We start from the raw sequence: 25,791 nt of genomic DNA, 5'->3' as shown, positions 1-25,791 counted from the left end.
GAGATCCGAGGACGATACCACTGTCTCTTTCAGAAGGGACATGGGTTCGGGCCACTTTCTTGGCTGATTCACTCCCACGACCACGTCTGTGTTGGCCTCTATTTCATGGAGATGTAGCAAACAGAGAGACCTTATTGTAGCAGATTAGACAACAAGAGGTGAGAGTGCCACAGGAGATAGATCGAGCACAGCGACACGTCACCGACTTTTATGCCTTCAAGTCAGTCCCTGAACACAGTGGGATAGAGGAGGAGATAATGGATTAACAGGGGGAGACGGTGCGGAGCAGCTAAGCCACCACGCACAATGCAGAGGCTGACTAGAGCACGCAAGATAGAGGTCCAGCCCATCATTGCTCTACTCTGAAAAGACCCAAGGTGTCACTCTTGACATGGCCCACCGAATACAGAGATCACGGAGACCACACCTCCCACTACAACAAGAGACGGCTCGAGAGCCACAAATACAAGACATTTTCGCGTCCCATTGGAGAGCCACCATAGCGCCCAGATATGTATTTGAAGCAATAGATTTGCATGGCTGAGTTTTGAGTTTTGAGCTTTTAGTTTTTAGTTTTTAGATTATTAGCCTAGCACTCAGCAGGGGCCTTAGCGATCCCTTTGCTTCAGCCCACAGTGGCTTGCATGAGTTATTTCCTTGATTGTACTTTGTCTCATAGACCTGCGAGGCCTTCCAAAGACATTAATACAACTCTCTCTCTCTCTCTCTCTCTCTCTCTCTCTCTCTCTCTTAAACAAAGAACTTTTGGACTCACTAAATTGAATGATGCACGCAAAGCAAAGAAATGGGCGGTCTACCAAGATGGATTAGCATAAATTAGAGATTTCAAATCTAAACCCAAAGACTCCTAGTCTTAAATTGTGGAATGAAGGCCACTTTATGATAGGACTAGAACATAGATGTGTGCTAATAATAATCTCGAGCTGAGATGCCATGTGCACTCCTCGACTCTCTGATACTAGAAGTTGTAGTAGCTACTTTTGGTGTGTACTTTGTCTCATAGGCCCGTGAGGCCTTCTAAAGACGTTAATATAACTTTCTTTCTCGTACCACTAGGCTGTATGAGCACTCTTTAGTGAATATTTTTCCCTACTTTCGAGCTTCTTTGCTTCGGTCTCTATGAGATGCTCATTCCCTTAGAGACCTTCCTCAGGCCAAGTTGGAAGTTTTTTATTACTAATTTTGCTTTGAGTAGTAGCTGTCCAACTCTGGGACGTGAATGTATATTCTTCTTAAAGGCTGGGTTTCTTTTACCCCAAAAAAAGGGAGTGTGTGTGTGTGTGCGCGCGCGCGCAGCAGTCCTTATATGATGCCTTGCATGAGGAGGATCTGGAGTTCTCTTGCATTGAGCTTTTCTTTTACAGTTTCTAATGGATAGCGCATTGGCTCTTTTATGGAGTCCTACCCTTTTGTAAAATGATTGTTTCATAATATGATGTTCATAGTTTCACCCCAAAAAAAAAATGTGTGTGTGTGTGTGTGTGTGTGTGTGTGTGTGTGTGTGTGTGTGTGATTCAAAAAATCCGGCTTCCAGCTTATATTAAGAAGAATCACAAGGGCAAAAAACAGATGGTTTTTATTGATGGTGTAGTTTCTTCACTGCATCAATTTTTACAAAGCAACAATCTGAAACTGGAGGATGTTGTGTTTGATCCTCCTCCAGGATCTTGTAACTTTTTACTTGGCTGCCTCATGACTTTTGCTTTGAGGCTTTACTTGTAAATTTTTTCTTTGTACTTTGGTGGGTTTTTTACCTCTTTTTGGGTTTCCCACACAGAAATAAAAGATTTCACTAAAAAAAAATGTGTGTGAAAATAGAAATGTAGATCACAATGTTTAAGAATAAATATGGTGTTTTTTGGGGCCTGTCCTGCACACGTTTTGAGAAATGACAGCCTGTTTCACTCGTTTTGTAAAAACATTCTAGGCAGAATATTTTATAAACGTTTATACTGCTCATAACACATTTTCTCGTGACTATGGCCTTGTCTACTACTCAAACAAGGAGACGTAGAACACATGATATAGTCCAAAGATTGGACATTGATGGGGGTTGTCAGACATCAATGCTTCACCCTTTGGGTACCATTCAGCATGTCTGTGATAGAAACAAGTACAAAACGAGCACCCACACATCCGTGCTTTGCAAGGCCATTATACAAGAGCCGTGACCTAGACACCTTAGTCAATGGGTACAGAGTACGGACAAAATATAGGTGGACAAACGAGATCATGAGCACTATCTGGGTCAAACAAGGGTTTATCACCTACCTTGTTTGGCCTATACATTGACGAGCTTGAGACAATGATGCAGACACAAGGGAGGTAGGTTGCTCTCTTGCAGGCACGCTGATCCGGATATTGCTTTACGCAGATGATGTGGCTCTCGTCTTCCTCAACAGAGGGGCTCCAGATACACCTTGACGCACTACAGTCCTTTTGTGAGTCTTTCGATTTGAAGGTCAACCTAGGTAAAACCAAGATCGTTCAACCTATCAGCCATCGCTCAGCTCAGCCTATACAGCCGTCGTTCCTCATTCACAATCATGTCAAGTAGGTCGCAGTCGAGCTCGAGCAAGTAGCTGCCAGCAGGAGTTCGTTGTCGAGGCCATCACTAAGCATAGAAACCCTAATTGCCACCGCCTTCTCTAGGTGATCATTGAAGAGATCTTCACCGTAAGAGGCTGCCATCTAAAAGGTTTCCAACCATGCATGCTGCATGAACCCTAGCAGCTGCCGTCTCTAGGTCTCCATGGCTCCTCCTACTTCTCACCTACCTCTCATTTCCCGCCTAGCCTCTCCTCCTAGCAGTGAACTAACCCTGAACTCGAATGAGACCCCTGGCCTAGTTCGGGGGTTCATTAGCTTGGGGTCCTACAGATATGGCAAGCATGGAGTAGCCTAGCCTCTCCTTGAAATCCAAATCCCCCCCCCCCCCTTCTCTACACCACCGATTCCAACTAATCGAGTATAGGACTCCACAGCTGCACCTAAGATGCCTTCCCCGTATGCACATACATACTATAAAATCGGCCTATCATTGGCCACCATGAGCAGATCTTTACTTACAGCAAGAAGTTCGTGACTTGAAGATGCAATTGGCAGTTGTGACTGCTAAACTTCAGTTTTTCGAAGGGCCTGGCAAGCAGGCAATTATAGATGAGGTTATGGAGGCATGTAAGGCTTCCTTACCCACTCCTCAAATAGTCTCCACAGTTAAAGATTTCATTCACTCTGAAGTACAAACAATCAAGAAGGAGGTAAGTGTGGAAGTTGAGACAAAGGCAAGTAAAACCGACATTCAAGAAGAGATTAAGGAGCATGAAGCCAGATTTGCAAACTCGTTGAAGATTCGGATAGGAGGACTTCATGAAAACTGGTACAAAGATGAGGACTCTTTTAGTGAAACTTTAGCACAGGTCAAAGCAGCCATGCCTTACATTGAGAGGAAGGATGATGATGAGATAGCAATTAATATCAAACACTCCAAGGGACATGCTATCATCACTTTCAAGTCACGTAAACTGCGAACCAAGATTCTTCACCAATCACATAAGAAGAGACAAAGGTATGGATAGCTGAGGAGCTCACATGTTCTCAATTGAAGAACAAAATGGCTGAATTAGCCAAGGTTAGAGCTGCAAGGAAGGATGGAAAATGGGCAGTATACTGTGAAGGCATGGCAATTATCAAAGAATTCAAATCCAAACCAAAAGACTCTCAGTCTTAAACTAATGTATGGCCGATTATATGTTTTTATGCTTCTACTCTCAATAAATGGAGATGCTTTTGCACTCTATGGGAGCTGCCATGTGCCCTCCCCAAACTGATGTATTAGTTGGTTCTATGCTGTCCCATAGATATGTTGGTCTTCTGTGGACATTAATAGACTTCTTTCTTTCTTTCTTTCTTTCTTTCTTTCTCTAAAATTAAATAACGGAAACTCAAAAAATATGTACCTTTGCAAGACTAGAATATATCCAATCGTACAAATTTATAATTTTTGTTGTTCTAAAGTCCAAAATTTTACAAAGAAAATAAAAGAAAAAATGAAAGAGAAGAAAAAAGAGGTAACCAAATTTTAAGAAAAACAAAAGGGAGACATACTTAGCAAGCAAAGAAACACTTATGTTGTCATCAGTGCCCAAGCATAAACAGCTATACTAGATTTTTTATATATATATATATAAACACTTATGTCGTCATCAGTGCCCAAGCATAAGCAGCTATACTAGGTTTTATATATATATATATATATATATATATATATATATATTACACACACGCGCACGTGCACGTGCATGCACGTACATACGTATGTACGTGAATATAGAATGTAGATCACAGAGCACACGTTTTTTAGACATGACAGCCTGTTTCACATGTTTTGTAAAAACATTCTAGGCAAAAAAAAATCTAAACGTTCTACACAAAGGGAGACATACTTAGCAAGTAAAGAAACACTTATATCGTCATCAGTGCCCAAGCATAAGCAGCTATACTGCGTTTCTGAAGACCCGCAGAGTCTCTTAGGCAAACCTAGTGCTTACACACACACACACACACACACACACATATATATATATATTATATATATCACGCACGCACGCACACGTACATACATATGTACATGAATATAGAAATGTAGATCACAGTGCACACATTTTTTACAAATGACAGCCTGTTTCACACGTTTTGTAGAAACATTCTAGGCAAAAAAATATATAAACGTTTCTACTGCCCGGAACACATTTGCTGGTGACCATGGCCTTGTCTACTGCTCAAACAAGGAGAAGACAGAACACATGACATAGATCAAAGATTGGACATTGATGGGGTCGTCAGACATCAATGCTTCACCCTTTGGGTACTACATCAGTCCTTAATTGCTCAACTTATAAGGCCTCTAAATGAGAAGCAAACTTATCAGCGCAATGTGGATTCTATTGGGAAAGTTTATAAACTGCTTATTAGAATTACCCTTTTGGGACTTATTCAGGTGCAGGCTGGCGCCAGCACAATGTACTTGAGTTCCATTCAGCATGTCTGTGATAGAAACAATTAAAGAACCAAGCACTCACACGGCCATGCTTTGCAAGGCCATTATACAAGGGCCACGACCTAGACGCCTTAGTCAATGGGTGCCAAGTGGCACTCAGCTATAGAAAACATGTCATATTTGCCATGTAGCACGTCAGCTGATCTAGGGTTGGCCAAGGTCGACTTCAAGTCTACTGTGCTGGTCTTCAAGATTTGAACTAATCTTGTGAATACTTGCTTCCGCTTTGTGCATATGTGCATGGTAAATCTCTCACAGGCTTTCTTAAGGATACAATGTTAAGTTTTGGTGGTGGTCAAATATAACGAAAAATTGCATTTCTTGAGAGTTGGGATAGGGGCAGGTGGGAGGTGGTGTTCAACTTGTTCTCCAAACTCTACTGTCTATGCATAAAATATATAGGGGCTGCTCCCCTACATTGACAGAAATGGATTATCACTGCCAAAAAAGAGTTCAAACCAAGAAATGTGAAAATCTTATATTTCTTAAAAAGACAAGGCAGGCGGACCACAGGGCGAGATGATAAGATAACACTATAACACATAACACTTGAACCCAAAAACCAACATATGAAAACTGTTACTTACCAAGGCATAGCTGGAGGCCAATACGACATAAAAAACAAACAGGAAGAATGCTTTGTAGTTGTTGTGACCGACGCAATTATTGATCCAGATGCAATGATGATCCTACAACAAGCATTAAAATGGCTAACTAATAAGATCAAATTACTTCCAACGCAATCTGAGCAGAAACTTTTCTCATGAATGCTAGCACTCTAAAATGTACAATAATGCAAGTTGATTAGCCGGGCCTTGTCATATGAGCAATTTAATTTTCTTCTACACACGTCAAAGACCGGCCCACTTCAAATAAGTATTTGCTTTCTTAAATTCAACTCAGTGTGTATCCAGAGTGCCACTAGAAATGCAATTCTTCCAGCAGAAACAAAGACCAGAAATATGTGACATTACCGTTCAACGATTAGATAGACATTTTTCTCTAGATGAATGTAAAAAGTCTCAAAGATGTGAGTTTAGTATCCATATGACAGCAATATTGTGATTTTCCCAGCATCAGCATATGATTCACAAAGCTGGCATAATATGCCGAAATCAATAAAATACCATCCTCAAAACACAACGTTTGCAAACACGACAATGATGTGCTCGAGGTGGCTTGTAGTGTCCACATTTTTGGCAATATCGTAGATCCCCACCCTGAAAACAGGAAAAAGCAATGGAATGAATCTTGTGTCTCAGAAATCAGATGGTACCTGCCAAAGTTGGTGTATTCTAAAAAGCAAAGAGATGTTCATTTAGCCAATCATCCTAATAACAAACGGCCAGGAAATAGTGGGAAGCCTTGTTCAGAATCCTAGACTACAAGATAAAGCAGAAAGGTGTGAGACAGCCACAAATATATTTAAAAGGAAAGTGAGAGCACTTGCACAATAAACTGAAGTTCCTCAGAACAAGTCCATAAAAGGCTTCCAGAATTACGATAGCTGTAGTCAGATGAAAGACCAGCAGAAAAGTTTCAGTACACACATCAGAATTTACCAAATTCAAAGATACTTTCTTAAGCATCAAATCACCCAAACCCAGCATTTTGGGCCTATCATTATAGGCAATAATCCACTCAGACTAGCTGTATTGCCCCTTTTTGGCTATCGTAACAAGTACCAACCATGCACTTGACTCCCCTTTCTCGGTTTAAAAGCATCCATACATAATTCTTTATCCCTCTACAATCTCTCATATCCTTAATATTTTCTGACAGGTAAGAACTGACAGACTGCTTTCTGACAAACTGCTTTGTAACAGACAACCTGACTACAGTTTCTACTTTGTCTCCACCAGCAGTGCCAACGATACATCATAATTCTTTGCCTGCAAAGTATAGTTAGGCACTGATTGGTTAACCTTACCAAGGTCAATTAGATGCTCAAGAAAATATTTGTCCCAGATTCCCCGTACACGACTATCTCCGTTGAATTTCTGGCTGACGCTCAGCTTTCTGTCAATTTCCTAATTGTGTGTGGAACAAGTGTTGGGCATCAAATCAACTATGCCATTTCAACATAGTTGTTGCAGTATGCGCAAACATCCCAAGCGATGCAAAGCTAGCCAAGCATAACCCACAAGTCGGCATCATTAGCAGCCCTTGCCCTCATCTCATCCATTCCTTGTCTAGGGAACTAGCTACGACAGAAAACGGAAAAAGCTTTCCTTGTGCTACCCTTACGTACGCATGAAGCAAATTATATATGCTGACGTCGCTTCTCCCTCGATTACGCTATGCGCACAGCAAGTCTCTCTCTCACATCTTCTTGCAAAAAAAAAAAAAAATTAAAGAGTGTCTCTCTCACATATCTGCCAGTTGGAAGTCGTAAACTGGTCAGAGATATACTCTTGCATCATCACCGCCTAAGAAGGCAGTTGCACTAGTTCTGATACGAATGCAACGAGGCTGGCTATTCTGGCATCAATTTTCAAATGACGACTTTTCTTCTCTCTCTCTCTCTCTCTCTCTCTCTCTCTCTCTCTCTCTCTCTCTCTCTTTGTGTGCGCGCAAGCACGCTAAGGCCCAGGACAACTTGTCGGGCTGGACCCTCCCGAAGGTTTTTATTACAAATCAAAAATTCTCATAGTAAAATCTTCAGCTCCGAGGCTGATTCACAAAACATGAAAAACAAGATTTCAAAGGAGAGAATAGCCCTCCACTTTGGGAAGTGTCACTTGTCAGGTTCCTACCTAATCTCTAAATACATGCGAAATGGATTGGCAGCTGTGGAGGCTTCCAAGCCCTTAGTCACATGTTGATGAAAACTCCTCTTGGTAAGCATGTTAGAAATGTCACTGGATTGGAGGGGACGAGGGGGCAGAAGACTGTAGGGGGAAAGGGTTGAGGGTACCTGGCTGACTGGAGGCAAATCTCTTCCAAGTCTGTAGCAGCACCGTGCATGGAGGATTGCACCAGCACCATGCGATCATGTGGGGGCATATGTGTGAGGAGATGGTGAGTGAGAGAGAGCAAGAGAGAGTGAGAGCTGGAAGCTTGGAAGCTGAAAGCTGAGTTGCAATAGAAGAGTGTGAGAGTACAACACAATGAGAGAAAGATAAGGTTTTGTCCTAGTGACAAAACCTTAGTAGTCACTAACCATAGTTAGTGAACTAACTGCGGTTAGGGGGAAAAACCTCTTAAAGAGGGAAAAGTGCCCCTAACTAGCTTATTATATTACATTGGTCACTACTGAATTATATCTATAATTCTAACACCCCCCTGCAGTGCCAATGTCATGTACAAGGTTGATCAATCACCAAACGGATAGAAGTTCAGAGCACTGCGAAATGCCTCAACTTTTCACGTGGTAGTGCTTTGGTGAAAATATTTGCAACGTTGTCATGTGTGGACACAAAGATCATACTGATCTCTCCTGCATGCAACTTCTCTCTGACGTAGTGATAGTGAACCTCAATGTGCTTCGTGCGAGCATGAAACACTGGATTCTTTGCCACTGCAATGGCACTCTGACTATCAGTGAGAATTGGAGAAGGACCCTCCAAAGACAAATGAAGATCAGCAATTAGACGTCGCAGCCAGACACATTCAACTGTTGCTGTGAAAGCTGCCCTGTACTCAGCTTCACATGATGAGGTAGCCACTGTAGATTGTTTCTTGCTCAGCCAAGAAATGCAAGATTTACCCAAAAAGAAACAATTGCCACCAGTGGACTGCCTAGTGTCATAATCACCAGCCCAATCTGAATCACTGTAGGCATGCATCTGCAAATCACCCCCCCCGGAAATAGTAAGCCAAAAGACTTTGTGCCCTGCAAATAACAGAAGATGCGCTTAACTGCCTGCCAATGCATAGTTTTTGGGCTGTGCATGTACCTGCTCACCTTAGATACTGCAAACTGAATATCAAGTCTAGTGTTGCAGAGATATATGAGGCATCCAACAGTCTGATTGTAAAGTGTGGCATCAACTGATTCTCCTGCATCATGCATTGTGAGTTTTAGCCCCGGCTCCATGGGAGTGGCTATGGGCTTACACTCATGCATGTTAAATATGTCCAAGAGTTTCTGAACATACTTGGACTGAGACATAACAGTGCCACGTCTCTCATGAGAGAACTGGATCCCCAAATAAAAGTGAAGCAGCCCCAAATATGACATGTCAAAGTTGGTATGCAAATCAACTTTGAAATGTGCAATTTTTTCTTCATTGGACCCTGTGAGCAGTAAGTCATCGACATAAAGAAGGATGACTAAAATTTCCCCCCCATCCATCTTGATGTAGAGGGTGCTCTCAGTAGGACTATTGTGCAGCCCCTTGCTGGTCAAAAAGGCATGTATCTTGGCATACCATGCACGAGGGGCCTGTTTCAGCCCATATAAAGCTTTGTTGAGCCTGCATACTTGAAGTGCATTTGCTGTAATTTCAAAGCCTCGAGGTTGTTTGACATACACCTCTTCCAGCAAGTCCCCATTTAAGAAGGCTGTTTTTATGTCCAACTGATGAACATTCCACTCAAAATGTGCAGCCATTGCAATAACTGATCGGATGGTGGTCATCCGGGATGTAGGAGCGAATGTCTCCTCATAATCTATGCCCTTTTTCTGAGCATAGCCTTTAGCAACCAGCCTTGCCTTATATCTGTCAATGGAGCCATCTGGCTTCCATTTGACCTTGAAGACCCATCGTGTGCCAATGGCATGTTTACCCCTTGGCAAGTCCACAACATCCCAAGTCTGATTTTTTGCAATGGACTGCAACTCATCGTGCATGGCATTCATCCAATGCACATTATCCTTTGCCTCTTCAATGTGGCAGGCTCCTCTTCATCAAGGAGAGTACCTGCATATGCTGATTCCACTGAATTAGCACCTTCCATGTGCCTTGCTGCACTGTGAGTCCTGCCAGATAACGGAGCATCAATTTTACTCTCTCTGAGAGTCTGTAACAGCCAGTTTGGGACTGTTTTTGCTGCATGTATGTCTGCAATTCCTTGCTGCACCACCTGTTCCACTGCCTGTGGAGGGGGCAAGACATCCTGTGGCGGAACTGAAGCATCTGGAGGTTGCTGTAAATTCTGATTTGCATCAGAAAAATCAGCAGGGGAACCCAAGGCAATGGGTAGCAACCCCTCAAAGACATCCTCTGAAGACGAAGGCATTTGAAATTCAGCCTGAGTGTGAGCTGAATTTTCAGAAAATATCACATCTCTACTTACTATGATCTTGCGTGTAGCAGGATTGTACAGACGGTACCCCTTGCTTTCTGCACTGTATCCAACAAATATGCATTTGATGGCTTTATCTGACAACTTGTGCCTAAATTCAACTGGCACATGTGCATAAGCAAGGCATCCAAAGACTTGGAAGTGATCCACTGAAGGCTTCCTGTCATTCCAGACCTCATAAGGAGTTTTTGTTTTTAAAGCCTTAGTGACAGCCCGATTCAAAATGTAATTGGCACACATCAAACCCTCTAGCCAGAATTTATGAGGCATGTGTTTGCTTTTCAGCATACATCTGTCCATCTCCATGAGGGTTCTATTTTTCCTCTCAGCTTTGCCATTTTGCTGAGGGGTCAGCCTGACTGTGAGCTGATGCACAATACCCTTGCCTTTCAGAAAAGCATCAAATTCTGCAGACAAGTATTCCCCACCTTTATCCATGCGCAATGTCTGTATCTTGAGTCCGGTTTCATTTTCAACCATGGCTAAAAAGTGTTTAAACACCGTGAACACTACAGATTTGTGTTTCAGCCCATAAACCCAAGTAAAATTGGAGTAATCATCAATAAATGTAATGAAGTAGAGATGACCACCCAACGATGGAGTCCTCATGGGACCACGACATCACTGTGTATAAGCTGTAATTTGCGGACAGCTTTAACTGAACCATCCTTCTTGAAGGGGAATCTATGCATCTTACCTAAAATGCACCCTTCACAGGCATATGGAGGAGGTATCTCAAGAGGTGGCAATGCATCAACCATTGAAAACTTCTGAAGTGTCATCAAGCTGTTGTAATGCATGTGGCCATATCTGGCATGCCATAATTCTGCATTTTGCATGGCAGCTGTAGGGGTAGAAACTGCAAGAGCATGGGCTGCTCTTTTCTCAAAAATATCAAGCTGAAAAAGTCCACACAGCAGAGTACCAGATAACCTTAAGGCATAGTCAGCTTCCCTGTCTCGGACAGCACATTTGTCATCTTCAAAGATGACCTGAAATCCCCCTCTGTTAAGAGTGGACACTGAAAGGAGATTTTTGGTTATTCCAGGCACATATAAGACATCTGAAAGTCTGAAAATTGAGCCATCAATGGCAGTGAGCTCAACCTCTCCTGTGCCACGTACTGAATATGATGAGTTGTTGGCACAAGTGACTTTCTTACCAACGGGAGGTGGATGCAAGGAAGTAAAAAGACACTTCCTAGAAGTGATGTGCTTGGATGCACCGCTGTCAAAATACCATGTGTTCAGTGTTTCATTAACACTGAAAGCAGATGCATCTGTAGAAGAGTCATAACTGCAAGTCAAAAATGCATATGTATCATCACTGCAAGTGGCTGTACTATCCCGAGCATCTGGAACAGCCAACCTGGAATCTGAAATGCAAGATAAAAAGGCATAATCCTGTCCAACAAAGTTGGCTACAGCATCCCCACTGTCAGATGCATGAGGAGCTGAATCTGAAACAGCCATACCTGAGCTGTTTTTCTTTTCTTTTGCAAGCCTTTTCCTGCATTCTGCTATGTGATGACATGGCTTTTTGCAGTAGTGACAAAAACCCTTCTTCTTGGGCTTACTTGCATCATTTTAGCCTTTTGTGAAGGCTGTCCTTACCCACTGGAAGGCTGATTTACTGATGTCTTTGCCTGTCCCTTTGTTTTTTATTTAGATTTTGAGAGCATGGCTTGTTCACCTGCACGTGAAGCCAAATTTTTCCTGGTCTGCTCTTTCTCAAGCAGAAGTCCTATCAACTCATGAAAAGTGAGAGGATTTGCACCCCCCCTCAATGATAAGTTCAGCGAGGTATGAAAGCTGAGATAAGACTCAGGAAGAGAATTCAGAGTGGTTGTAATCATCTCTGAATCAGGAATAATTTCATCTATGTTTAACAATTGCTCTCTGAGATCCTGTAGCTTTGTGAGGTGGACTGACATGGAGTCACCCTCTTCTATATGTGTATTACTCAACTCTCTTTTCAAGAAAGATACCCTTGCATCATTCCGAGCTGCATACATGCTTTCCAAAATATCCCACGCTGCCCTGGAGGTCTTACACGACCGGATATGCGGAATGATAAATCTTTTTACTGAAAGAGAGATGCATGACAAAGCTAAGGCATCCCGTGAATCCCATCTCTTCTGCTCTGGAGTAGTGACTGTAGCTGTACCAACAACTTGTCCTGCAGCTGCACCCTGTGCACGACCTCTTCCACCTCCTTGCTGGGGAGGGGTAGCAGGTGCAATATATGCTGGTCGGATCTCATCCCCATTGACATAATCCCATAAATTGCGAGAAATCAGAATATTACGTACCATGAAACTCCAGAGGGAGTAGTTGGTACCATCCAACTTGTCTTCTTGTGAAAGACCACCGAACTGGAACTCATTCTGATTTTGATGGGCCATATCTAAGAAAAAGATTGAAGCAGATACAAGCTGAATTCCCTTACTGGGAATGAAATGCACAACTCCCAAAAAACACAGCCAAGCACGGGCTGTAAATGCAACTTAGATTTCTGTACTTGCACTGTCAGAAATCTGTCCAAGCATCAAAAAACTCTCCAAAATCTGCCAAAAGTGCTTCAATCACTCCAAGAAAGGCACTATGAACTGAATACTCCAAAAATTGCTCTCCCAACAAAAAAGCCCCAATTTGTGGCTTGAAATTGCAACTAGAAAGGGGCAAAATTACTAAAAGCCCCAAATCTGCAATTTCTGAACAAAAGCCCCAAATTTCAGACTAGATCTGCAGATCTATCTGCAAAAGCCCCAAATTTTTGACAAAATCTGCAATTTTTGCTCCAGATGTAGCTTCGAAACTACACAATGATTGCAATGTCTGCAACATACAAAATGCCCCAAATGTACTCCCAGAATACTAAGCCAAACAATGGTTGTTTGCAAAATTTGCCTGCCAAAGATCACCTGCTAGTTCTCTTGTACGAAAACAGGGGACTACCTGCTGTACGGAATCACTGTACTGAGAACAGTACGGAAGTGCCGTACAGTTGGTACGGCACTGTACGGATGGTACGACTAGTACGGCGAGCATGTACGACGACAGGTACTGTATGGCGAGCAGGTACGTAGGCAGGTACTGTACGGCGAAGTAGTACACTGTACGAAAAAAATAACCTGTACGAAAACAGGTACGGATACCTGTTGGACAGAATTTACGCGCAGGTACGATCAACTACGGCGAGCTGTACTGCGGAATTGTACGGGAGCTGTACAGAACTGTACGGCTAACCGTACAGTCTGGCCGACGATGTACGTTGAACAGGTCTGCAAGGCGTTGTACGAACGACGATGGAGTACGAAACTATACGGGAGCAGAGCTGTACGGCGAGCTGATCTGTACGACCCAACTGTACGGCAGGATTCCGTACAGTTGTACGGACTGTACGGATGAGATGATGCAGGCTGTAGCTGGAGCTGGACGAGGAGGTTGGAGCTGGAGGCAAAGAGTAGGAGCTGAAGGGAGCACGGAGCACGGAGCTCTTGAACCCGCTCTGATACCAAATGTGAGGAGAGGGTGAGTGAGAGAGAGCAAGAGAGAGTGAGAGCTGGAAGCTTGGAAGCTGAAAGCTGAGTTGCAATAGAAGAGTGTGAGAGTACAACACAATGAGAGAAAGATAAGGTTTTGTCCTAGTGACAAAACCTTAGTAGTCACTAGCCATAGTTAGTGAACTAACTGCGGTTAGGGGGAAAAACCTCTTAAAGAGGGAAAAGTGCCCCTAACTAGCATGTTATATTACATTGGTCACTGCTGAATTATATCTATAATTCTAACAATATGCAGCAGTACTAGGGCCAGCCAGCAGCAACACAAAGGCCCAGCATATGGGGCCTTATATAGGCCAGGAGGCTGGCCCAGAAACCGACCAAGGGGCAGCCATTTAGGGCCCTTTAGAGGTCAGTGCAGTTGGCTGCAGCCGACTGGCCTAGTCGGCCACTTTGAGGGCAGCAGGCCCTCCTATAAAAAGGGCTCCACTCCTCCCTCATTTCTCATCACCTGCACAGACCTGTCTTGCCCCGGCAAGCGCACAGGGAGAGGAGTAGACTCAGGAGTTGGTCCAGCATCTCTTGGCTGGTTGTATGCTCATCTTTGAGCTTTTGTCTGCCCACATCTGTGGATGAATATATATCTGAGTTTTGCTCTCTTTCTCTCCCCTTCTCTTTTAGTGTTGTTTGAGCTGCGATCAGGAGTGTGAGGAGTGAGTGATTCTATCCTCTATTTCCAACAAAGCAACCTTAACCTCCCTTAAATATAGGGCATTTTTACCCCTCTTGGTACCTGTAATAAATTGATGAAGTGTACCACCATGGCACCCATTCACTATTAGCACTTGCGTGCAAAATACAACTCCAAACTATTCCTACTCACTGTGGGCGTCCCCACCAAACACGTGTGTGCACATAACATACATTAATTTCTCTAGTTGACCAAGGTCAACCCTCTTGATCATAATTAAGGGGCTTTGACCGACAATCAAGGCGCCTAAATTATGGTCAACTCTCTCCAACTGAGGTTAGATTGTCTTGGTTGACTGAAATCAACCCTCTTGGCCTAAGCCAAGTCTCGCTGACCGAGGTCAGGCCCTTCTTGACCGAGGTCAAGTGTCTTTGACCAAAGTCAATACTTAACCTTTTTTTTTTTGCAAAGAAAGGAAACTTCTATTAATGCTTGGGAAAAACCCCATACTTTGACCAATTAGAAAAACTCTTTGACCATAGTCAAAATAAATAATGAACTTTTTAGCTATGATCAAATAAAAGGTCAACGTTATACTTTGCTTGGAATATTTACAACTTGGTGACATCAGCCCATATCAAATCAGCAAGAAAACTTTGTGCAAGATGACAGAGATTATGCATCAGGATGCTCCCTCTACTTCGGGTCATATGACAGGATAGGGACAGCAAGACATGCTTTTGATGCCCCGTGTGCAAAAGCACGGGGCAGTTTGTTTTTGGCAAGACAGATCAGCCCAAAAGCAAACTTTGTGCAAGATGACAAAGATAATGTGTCAGGATGCTCCCTCTACTTCGGATGATATGACAGGATAGGAACGGCCAAGATGAATGCCTTTGATGCCCCATGTGCAAAAGGTATAGCAAGTACCTCAGTTGTGTATGATGCTTTAATGCCCAGGCACTGAACGTTTGGTGTTGGACAGCTGTGGCTCCACACAGGAGTCCCAGAAGGACTGGTTTGCCAGTCTTGAACCGTGGAGGAGAAGCTAAGACTGTCACTCATGATATAATAGTAAGGGAGATGTTTCCATTGAATTGCCAAATGGTGATATTAACTTCATGCTGGATGTATGGTGTCGTGCAAGAATCAAAGAAAAATCTGGTTTTAGAGAGTGCAAAGCAACATGTGTCCATTGCCTTCCACATTGATAAGTTTACTGAAGATCACTCAAAACAATATATACCTAGATGAGCCCAGGAACATGCCCAAACTCATCCTCTAAAAACACAATATAGTGCACTTTCAATCTCATGATAGTCACTCATAACGTTGAAAACTATAAACTCCATCACACATAGCAGGGACTACCTACTATGACATCCCTACCGACGTCATCAGCACCCAACAGTGGGTGTAGATCATAGTATAAACATATGCTCACACACATACAAATCCACACACCCACACATACTTGAGCATCCATTTATACAAAGTCTTCGTACTCAGTTTCTGTCAGCACTCCAAAGGCGAAGGGCAGACTCAGCCATGACGAAGGCTAGCACTAAAGGAGAAGGCTAATCAAAAGGTAGTCCAAAATCTCTTCATTCAAGCTACAACTGCTTGTGAAGACAAAATGATTTCATTTTAGTCTCTCTCAGACGAGCATCTAAATCTAAATCTAGCTGATAGCTCAAAACAATATGTGACAGTTGTCTCAGGTACAAAGGAAGGGGTCTATAAAGGCTGCATGCAGAGCCTTTAGTTCAGCAAGCATTAGCAATATCCGAAGCATCCACTTGTCAAAATTTGCTAGATTTGGTCATGTCAATTACCAATAATTTTCTGTTCATGCAGAACTGTGACATGATGGAGCATATGCCTAGTATTGAACAACCCGCATCAAATTTCCTAAGGGTTTGGGAAATTTCCCTCCCTGCATTTTTCTAAAGATGACTCAATGAGAGCTAAAATTCAATCTCAGTCAGTGCAAAGTCATTGGGGTAGGACTAAGAAAATTCCCACACATGATGACCCAAAACTTACGAAACAGCTTCACGGTATGTTTGTTGATATGACTGCAATATGTAACAAAGAGGTTTGGCAAGTAGGCACCTGTCTTTTGTATCTTAAATTTGTTTCCCCAGGGAGGAAGGGGCAGGAACAGGGCACACTGCAAACTGTTCAAAATTCTTTGAGACTTGAACCATGATAACTTATACAGGCTAAAAGTTTTAACCTTTTAAGGATGGACATTCAACCCTGCATTGAGCATTGATATATATTTAGATGAATCCAGGAACATGCCCAAACTCATCCTCTAAAAACCACAACACGTAGTAAAGTTTCAATCTCATGATAGTCTTTCATAAGGTTTAAAACCATAAACTCCATCACACATAGCCGGGACTAGCCACTATGACATCCCAACCAGCATCATCAACTCCCAACCGTGGGTGTAGACCATAGTATAAACATATGCTCTCACACGTACAAATCCACACACCCACACATACTTGAGCATCTATTTATACAAACTCTTCGTATTGAGTTTGTATTGGCACGCCAAAGGTGAAGGGCAGACTCAGCCATGTCAAAGGCTAGCACTAAAGGAGAAGGCTAATCAAAAAGGCTTCATTCCAGCTACAACTGCTTGTGAAGACTATACGATTTCATTTTGACCTTTCCCAAACGAACATCTAAGAAAAACAAATGCTTAGACAATCTAGCTAATAGGGCAACACACCAATTAAGATAGAACGAATTTATCGCAATATCAGCAAGCCGCAAAATGGACGAGAACTTCACAAGGTGAAATTTGCATTTCTCTAATCCAGTGGGAAATATAAATCCCGTCACGCATAGTAGGGACTAGCTACTATGACATCACCAAATTTCATCATACATAGTAGGGACTAGCAATGCATGATCTCTACCAAGATTTGTTCAATCGAAGCGATCACCTTTGCGAACCCCAGCGCCGCCATGAACCTACGACTTTCAAAGGATCAACCTACTTTCCTCTAGCCTGTTGAAATAAGCCCTCTTAATCACAACACACAAATCAGATGGATTAGAAACCATACGAACGTACTCTAGGTCCACTGTTGTTACACTTCAAAGAAGCAAGAGAGTATGAATGCTCTTTTTGCACCCTGTTTAAAATAAGGTGGAGGACGGTCATTTGCTAATGACCAAAAGCAAACATGGGAGGGGTAAGGATGTTAGAAATGACCCAACAGAGGGTACGCACAGCGGAGGACTGATAGTAATGCCCGGGAGCTCACACAGCGTGCGTGTGGGGTGTGGAATCAGAAACCTCCTAACTTATGTGCATAGATGTGCAAGCCAGTAAATAGACAATGCTCAGAGACAAATATAGAAGCAACACTTTATATTTCCATCCATCCAGAAACTAGGACAGGATACAATACCAAAACGTCCTTCTACTACAAGCTTGGCCCTTCTAGATCTCTGAGCCCGCGTGCTCCACCTCGATCATATGTAGACTCTCTGTCTAGATCCCTTCCACCTTGCTGTCTGGAAGCCAGCCTAGGTGGGCAGCACCTTGAGCTCAGTCTGCAGCCCTATGTCAGCCTCCTTCTCCTCCTATGTGTAGGTCCAAGGGTGGGCTAGGTGCTGCTGCTGTCTACTCCCCAACTGCTGCTCCAAGTGATAATGAATGAGGGCTGGAGGCCCTCCTTTTATAGGCCCAAGAGCCTGGCCAGCCAACCGACCCAGCAACCCTAAAAAGGGCCGACTGCTGGTCGGTTCAGCCCCCTGCCCCTAGCTGACCAAAACCGACCCCCTTGGGGTCAACCTACTGACCAGGCCGGGGGGTTTGCCAGCCCATTTGCTGGCCTCTGCTTCCCCGCCTTGCCACGTGGCCCTGCGCCACTGTTTGCCTCCATGTGAGGCCTGTTCCAGCCTGCTGTGCTGGCCCGCCATGTGCTTCTAGCAGGCGCCTATGAGCCCTGCATGTCTCGCCTCCTGCCAGATTACTTTCCAGGCCCCAAAGCACAGCTGTTCCTACTGATGTCACTGCGCTTGTCCAGGGCTTGCTGCAGGTCGAGATCCTGCCCACAACCCTTGCCATCTGGATCGCCTATTACATGACTGCATCCCGCCATGAAGGCGCCTTGAGCTGGCCCTTCACTGGCACTTGGGTACCATGATTTTGTGCTTAGGTTCACCCCCCCCATGCTCTCCTCATATGGGGGCTTACAGATGGGGAGGTGACCATTCCAACAAAGGACTTGATCAGTGGTCTAAACAAATGATTCATTGATGGCGGATGGAAACTAAGTGACCGGAAATGTCTCTTTCAGCGACTCTACCTTTGCATTAGTGAAATTCCTGCTTTAGCAGGTCCATATATCAACCACTATCTTGAGATGAGGGATCATCTGCTAATGACCAAAAGCGAAGGAAGAGCAAGAGAGCAGAAGGGAGGGGAGGGTAGGGGAACGGGTGGTGCAGCATGATCTAAGATGTTATTTTTCAGTTTTCTTTAGCATTATTCTCTTTATATAGGAGCCCTTCCAAGACAACTTGGTCAATTTCAAAGGTCCTTCCTTTCCATCAGTGAAGTTCTTGCTTTTTAAGGGGTCCACAATACTAACCGTATTCATAAACGGCCATTTGTGAACGTTCCTACTTTTGAGAGGGCTCCAAGCCCCTAGCAGCATTTAACCAACACGCACCTTGCTCCTTGCCCTTGATCAAATTCCTAGTTTTGAGGCAATCAATGAACTTCAATGTTTTTTAAGGGAAGGGCTTTCAACACACTCAAGGCTTTGCCAGACTTTGACTAACCCCTCGCTCTCTCTCTCTCTCTCTCTCTCTCTCTCTCTCTCTCTCTCTCTCTCGGTTTGTGCCAAGCCTATAGCTCGCATATGGATGTATTCTCAACACACGCAGTCCCTTTGACAGATTTATTAAAGGGGGTAAAGACACACATACAAAAGATTCAAGTTTCACGCAAAGCTTTGAAGGCCTTCCATGACTTGCAACATTTGGCCATAATAGCACCAGTTATGAAGATTGCCTCTTGGGATGATCCATTTCTGGTAATCACAGACGCTAGCAATGTCGCCATCGGGGCAGTTTTACAGCAAGAGGATAGGCCCATGGCATATTACAACAGAAAACGAAGGCTTCTAAGCAAAGAGAGAGAGAGAGAGAGAAAAGGACCGGATCTCTTGAGCAGTCGTGGGGACAGCCCAACTGGTGATAGCTTGAATCTTCTCTAGATCTAATCGAATCCCTTGAGCACTGATCATATATACCAAATACTAGATTTCCAGCAACCCAAACTCACTTTTCTTTGCGTTGAGGTATAGCTGGTTATCACGGAATAACTCTAAGGCACGTCGCACATCCGTACTATGCTGCTCTACTGTAGCGGAAAAGATAAGAATATCATCTAGAAAGATGAGCAGGCACTTCCCAATATAATCTGCAAATACCCGAGACATCATCTGTTGAGCGTCGGTGGTGCATTCTTTAGACCAAATGGCACGACGACGAACTCGTAATGAGCTCGCTCTGTCCGGAAAGCCATCTTTGGAATGTCAGCTTCAAAAATCCGGACTTGGAGGTAGCCACTCTTAAGATCGATTTTTAAAAAAAAATTTGCAACATTGAGTCTTTCCAAGATATACTCGATGCGGATCATAGGGAACTTGTTACTTACTGTAAGCTTGTTGAGTGCTCTGTAGCGTACACATAACCATGCAGACGTACCCTTCTTTGTCACAAATGAGCGGGTGCAACGAATGGCAAAGATGATAGTTTAATAAACCCTGCGGACAGTAATTGAGACAGCTGCTGCTCTAACTACCCCTCCATAGACTTGGAAAATCGGTATGAAAACTTACTTAACTGTGAGGAGTCTGGAATCAAATCGATACGATGGTCTTCCAGTCTGTTTGGAGATAGCTGGGGTGGCGGGTGGTGAGCGGCGTGACCTACTCTGGTATGCTCCGATCACCGCATATCACGACGGGCTCAGATAAACCTTCCACAATAGTGAAGGTGTCATGCCGCCAATCAAGCATCGGTACATGCTAACGAAACCATTGAATCCCAAGGATCATGTCGCACCTATCAAAGGTGACAGAATGAAATCCCGCATAAAAAAGGCCTTCTGAATTGAAAATTATGTGCACAAGCCAGGTGTGAACCCATCCACTACAAGCTCATGAGGCACCATTGTCTTGGCAAGCTGAGGGGAGGTGGCATCTTTTCAACTCCCCATATCGTGAATAGTACAATGAACCGATACCCATTAGCAATGCCATACACTCGAATGAGCACCTACTTGAAAGACCATAGTATGGATGGCGTTCAAAGCAAGGAAGACGGCCTTTGTAGCTGAGACTGGTGACGGGGCTGGAAGAGCCAGTACATTGGCGATGGAAGAAGTAGACGCTTCTGTAGCCTTTTCGACAAGCCACTTAGGACATTCCTTCTTGCCGTGCCCATCGATGTGTAGCAATGAAAGCAACGATGTTCTTGGTGGTACCGCTTTTGTTCATCGAGCTGTAAATAGCCTCCCGTAATGCCCACTTTAGCCTTCTCATCTAGAGTCATCTTTGGCTTGGACGACTCCTTTTGACCAAAAGCCTGGCCATCTTTCTTTTAGTACTGATTGACTTTCTTCTTATCCTTACCTGCTGTGTTATTTGATTGCGGGGGGCTTTGGAATCCTTCTAGACCTGCTTAGGCTTTCCCCTGTTCAACATCATTCCTTCATTCTGGGCGAGAGTCAACGCCTACCTGTAATCGATAAGTCGAAGTTCCGGATGGTAAAATGGATATTAGTGTCCAATCCTCGAATGAATTGCTTCGTCTTATCACTCTCAAACACACCCAACTGTTGCGCCAGAGTGATGACCTTGTTATTGTACGTCAACAACATAGGCAACCATTTTTTAAGAGACGAGAAAACTCATCCTCCACGTTAAGCATATACTATGACGGTAGAAAACGAGCTTTGAGATCCATAACAAACGTTGCCCAAGCAAATTTCATCTTAAAAGTTGTTGGGTTCGTATGCTTACTAGTCCAATGTTGCCACCAGGTAACCGCCTCACCCGTAAGTTGAGGGGCTGCTAGGTGGACTTTGTCTTGCTCATCTTCAATCCGTGCTAACGGAAAATGAGCTACGAACTGATGAATAAACTCAACATTAGCTGAATGGTCATACTTAACAAATTTGAAAATTTTAAAGTAAACTGGGTGAGTGGTGTTACCTTTGTCGATGACGAAGCTGTGGCAGTGACTGATTCTGCGCTCAAACATGCCTGCATAGTGGCTAACATATGTTTGTGTTGGAGAAGCATCACCTCTCGGTCTAGCTTTTGTTGCCTCTCTGCCTAGGTGAGCTCTGCGCATCGCATTGCCTCATTCTAGCATTTCTCGCGCATCACTAAGAGCAATTTTTCAGCATATGTGGTTCCTCTTTCTTCCAGCGGCTTTTCTCCTTCTTTTTCCTCCATACGTTGTTTTGTTGGTCCAGCTGTCTTCTGCTTTCTTCTAGTTGGGATGAATGTTCTTCGGATTACTGTAGGAGAACCCGATTCTACTCCAAAAGATTCGCCATCATTTCTTGGGCACTTGGCAAAAGTGTATCTTTTGGGTAGTCTTTCTCCTCTTCATAGTCTTCAAAGTTGACTTCTTTTCCCGACCCTTCCATGGCGCTTGATTGTGTGTCCTTTTTGGATCTCAACACAACTATACACTCGTAGTAGTCAAGCTAGATACAGACCGAAGCTCTGATACCAATGTAACATGCAACCGTAATCTAATCGTGTAATCACATCAAGACCTTCTTTAAACCTTTACCAAGGAATTAGTGTTATGCACCATAGAGAGAGAAAGGAGATAAGGGTAGAGAGAGAATGGCGTAAACAACCGATTGGGTCTCTGTATCCACTGAGGACCCGCTCTTCCAATCAAGGAAGAATTTGCTTTGTACTTGGAAAACTGAGAAATACAAATAACACTCTTCGAACTGAGAGCACGAAAATGCGCTTCTAAAGAGTACACTGTAAACACGTATTGCAGACCCAAAGACATGCCAACCAATACCGAGACCTTGATGCTGTCCACACTGACAATGTGGGGCACTTCTGTAAGGCAAGGAAGAGGCTTGTGTTGTCCACCGGGATGCAAGGTTACTGTGTGAGTGAGAGAGTGAAAGCTAAGAGTAATAGATTCTAAAAGAGAGCTGAGAGATTACTAAAATATAGAGCTGAGAAGTGAGCTGTGCAAAACTGTAAATAGAACTATAGAGAGCTCCTGAAACAGTTACCCAAACCTTACTCCGTTTGCCAGTCCAACACCCTGTTGAAGGGCTGCATGTGCTTCTCCCACAGATGGCTGACTGATGGCCAAGGAACTCGGCTGATCAGCGCCAGAAGATGGAAGGGCTCCAAGGGCTGAAGGTTGGCTGAGGAAGTGCTGAAGATTGGAGGGCTTCTGAAGAGGAATGAGGGCAGCCAAGGACCCTATTTATAGGGCTGGCCAACCAGCAAGCTGTAAACAGCCGACTGAGTCGGCTGACTTACAGGCTGGTTGGCTGAGTTTCCAGCCTATAAATAGCCTCCCCTGGCTCATTTGCCAAGGGACTTTTTGGGCAACCAGCAAGCTGTAAACAGCCGACTGAGTCGGCTGACTTACAGGCTGGTTGGCTGAGTTTCCAGCCTATAAATAGCCTCCCCTGGCTCATTTGCCAAGGGACTTTTTGGGCAGCCTGCCTTCGGTGCTTGCCCTGGGTCTTCCTGGTCAGCCTTTGGGGGGCCCTCTGGGGCTCCTAACCTAGGCTACAACCTAGACCGAACTAAACCCTAAGATGGAAACACTAACCTACTGCACCAGTGAGTACCAGTGAACAAGACTGGCTATCCGACTTGACCTAAGGCTTGTGCCTGCTTGTCCCTGGACGGGCTCACAAAGGGATCACAGCATACGACAAATCTCCTTTTAGGGAACTATTACGCACTTGTTGATGTAGCCTGTGTGGAACATTGCACCCACTTAGAGGGAGGGGTGCATGTGCAACGTTCCTACCTTTGAGAGGGCTGGCAGCCTTTAACCAACAGGCACCTCACTCCTTGCCCTTGGTCAAATTCGTAGTTTGAGGCGATCGATGAACTTTGAAGGGAAGGGCTTTTAACACGCCCAGCTTTGCCAGACTTTGACTAACCTACCTCTCTCTCTCTCTCTCTCTCTCTCTCTCTCTCTCTGCTAGAAGCCTTCGTGCCCATTGTTGGACGACCCACCGCCCAACAGAAAAATGGACAACAAAAAAAGTCGCTTTGATTACCTCTCTCTCTCTCTCTCTCTCTCTCTCTCTCTCTCTCTGCTCAGAAGCCTTCGTGCCCATTGTTGGACGACCCACCGCCCAACAGAAAAATATTTTAAAAAAAGTCGCTTTGATTTGTTATAGCACCCACATTCCTGCGATCGGCGAAATTCTCACCTTCCGTTTCACTTCGTGAAGAGGAGTCTGAGAATCCTCAATGTCTGGCAGATATGATTGAGGAACTTTTCCCGGATCTCTAAAAATGGCCAATGCATATGAGAGAAGCGCCATCATCGTAAGTGCTGAGAAAAGAACCGCATTCATCAACCCTCCAGCAGTCTTAACACTGAGCCATTGTTCGATCACCAGGAACACGACGGTGTAGTACACAAACGCGATCGCAAAGAGGACCACCAACACCGGGAAGGACAAACATTTTTCCGTCTCCATCACCTGTACGCCAACTTTCTCTCTCTTCTGCGCTATTAGGACAACTAATTTCTATGTCCTCCATAGGAAATCAAAAAAAAATCCGATCATATCAAGCCGGAAGGAATGCAAAATGCAGCGGGTAATCCATCGTTCCTGGGCGCGACGACTTATATCTCACCTGGCTCAATTGGCAAATATACAAGCATGTGCTGTTTTTTTTCCTCTTTTTTTTTTGGGGGGGTGTGGGGGCTGGGGGTAGGATTGGTTCACTATCTTGATACAATATGAATAAGGGTGATATTTTCTAGCAGATCCATCTGATTAAAAACTTTCATAATCGTAATACGTGCAAACTCACTCACCGCCAAGATTACGCAACATTTAAAATTTATTTTCCAACACAAAAATTACTTGAAAATGCATTAACATGAGAGATCACAATAACAAACCAAATACAAATTACAATAAAAAGCAAAAGCCCTCCATAAAAGTATTTATGTACAAAAATCGGACGAACCGGTAAAAAGGATGATTGGCTATCGTCGGCAAACAACAAAACTCTTCTACCAGAAAAGTCCACCAACAGAAGACCACCGAAAAGACGAAAACTCCGACAACAAAAATTTCACCAACACAGTCGACGATCCACCAAACCACCACCAAGTGACAACAGAAATCCTGCCAACACAGTCAATCCACCACCCAAAAATTAGTCCTTAATGATGAAATGCACACATTCTCATTTGGACAAACAAAACCCTTCCTATTCATGCCACATTGTGGACATTTGACATTGTAGGCATTTGTTATCATGGATGCAATAAATACGATGCCACTCAAAACCTCCCTTTGGGTATATTAGTGGCCCCCACATAAACACAAGTTTCTAGGCATTTAGAACTATTACATATTAATTTCTAGGGATTTGGAAGTGCCAGTATCTATGCTAGCCTTTAGGAACAAGAATGGGTTGAATAAGCAAATGAAAGATACAACAAAAAAATTAGTAAATAAATGAGACAGTTTGTTAGGGTTTACGTTGATGGATTCAAAAAAACAATAAAGCTATAACTTACAAGATGAGTACATTGAAAACAATAGAGCTATAACTTATAAGATGAGTACATTGAATGAGTTAATCCCAAAAATATATTACAATTTCACACCTTGATGGCTAGACTAGCATTTTAAACCTTCCTTGCTATATCCCTCAAGGATACAAGTGTCTCTATAATAGATTTTGCAAAGTAGTTATCCCTCAAGGATACAAGTGTCTCTATAATAGATTTTGCAAAGAACTACTCTTTTAAAAACAATATGAGATTTCAGCACAACAAGATGATAACAATTTTAATGCGTGTTAACTACAACCATGTGCATGATTTTATGGCTAACTCACAAGAGTTTAGGAAGTTCAATGCAAGTATGATTTCTACATTTCAAATGACAAAGGGCATGGCACATTGTTTGTCCAACATTATTGCATTAGAAAGGTTAAACAACCCCGCCCCCTCGAGCAATTGAAA

At 43.6% G+C, this 25,791-nt stretch overlaps 1 protein-coding gene across 4 annotated transcripts in view; it reads right to left on the bottom strand.

Annotated features, from left to right (window-relative positions):
- Positions 1 to 24,495, bottom strand: part of LOC147889157 (DHHC-type zinc finger family protein) — a 78,368-nt gene extending 53,873 nt beyond the window's left edge. The window contains exons 1-3 of one of the 4 annotated variants that reach the window (XM_087391425.1): positions 24,011 to 24,494; positions 6,208 to 6,300; positions 5,668 to 5,769 (exon numbers count right to left, since the gene is read on the bottom strand). In XM_087391425.1, the coding sequence (XP_087247551.1) occupies positions 5,668 to 5,769; positions 6,208 to 6,300; positions 24,011 to 24,283 (468 nt within the window). In that variant the 5' untranslated portion in view covers positions 24,284 to 24,494. Of the gene's footprint in view, positions 1 to 5,667; positions 5,770 to 6,207; positions 6,301 to 24,010 lie in introns of all 4 variants that reach the window. The other 3 variants (XM_087391421.1, XM_087391423.1, XM_087391424.1) reach the window with 3 other exon arrangements.
- Between the last annotated feature and the right edge of the window lie 1,296 nt (positions 24,496 to 25,791).

The sequence above is a fragment of the Dipteris shenzhenensis genome, chromosome 20 (assembly GCF_047967505.1).
Source record: "Dipteris shenzhenensis isolate YYH24624 ecotype China chromosome 20, Dip_SZ_1.0, whole genome shotgun sequence".
NCBI lineage: Eukaryota > Viridiplantae > Streptophyta > Polypodiopsida > Gleicheniales > Dipteridaceae > Dipteris > Dipteris shenzhenensis.
The sequence above is the reverse complement of the archived record's forward strand: the minus strand, read 5'-3'. Positions and strand labels throughout refer to the sequence as shown.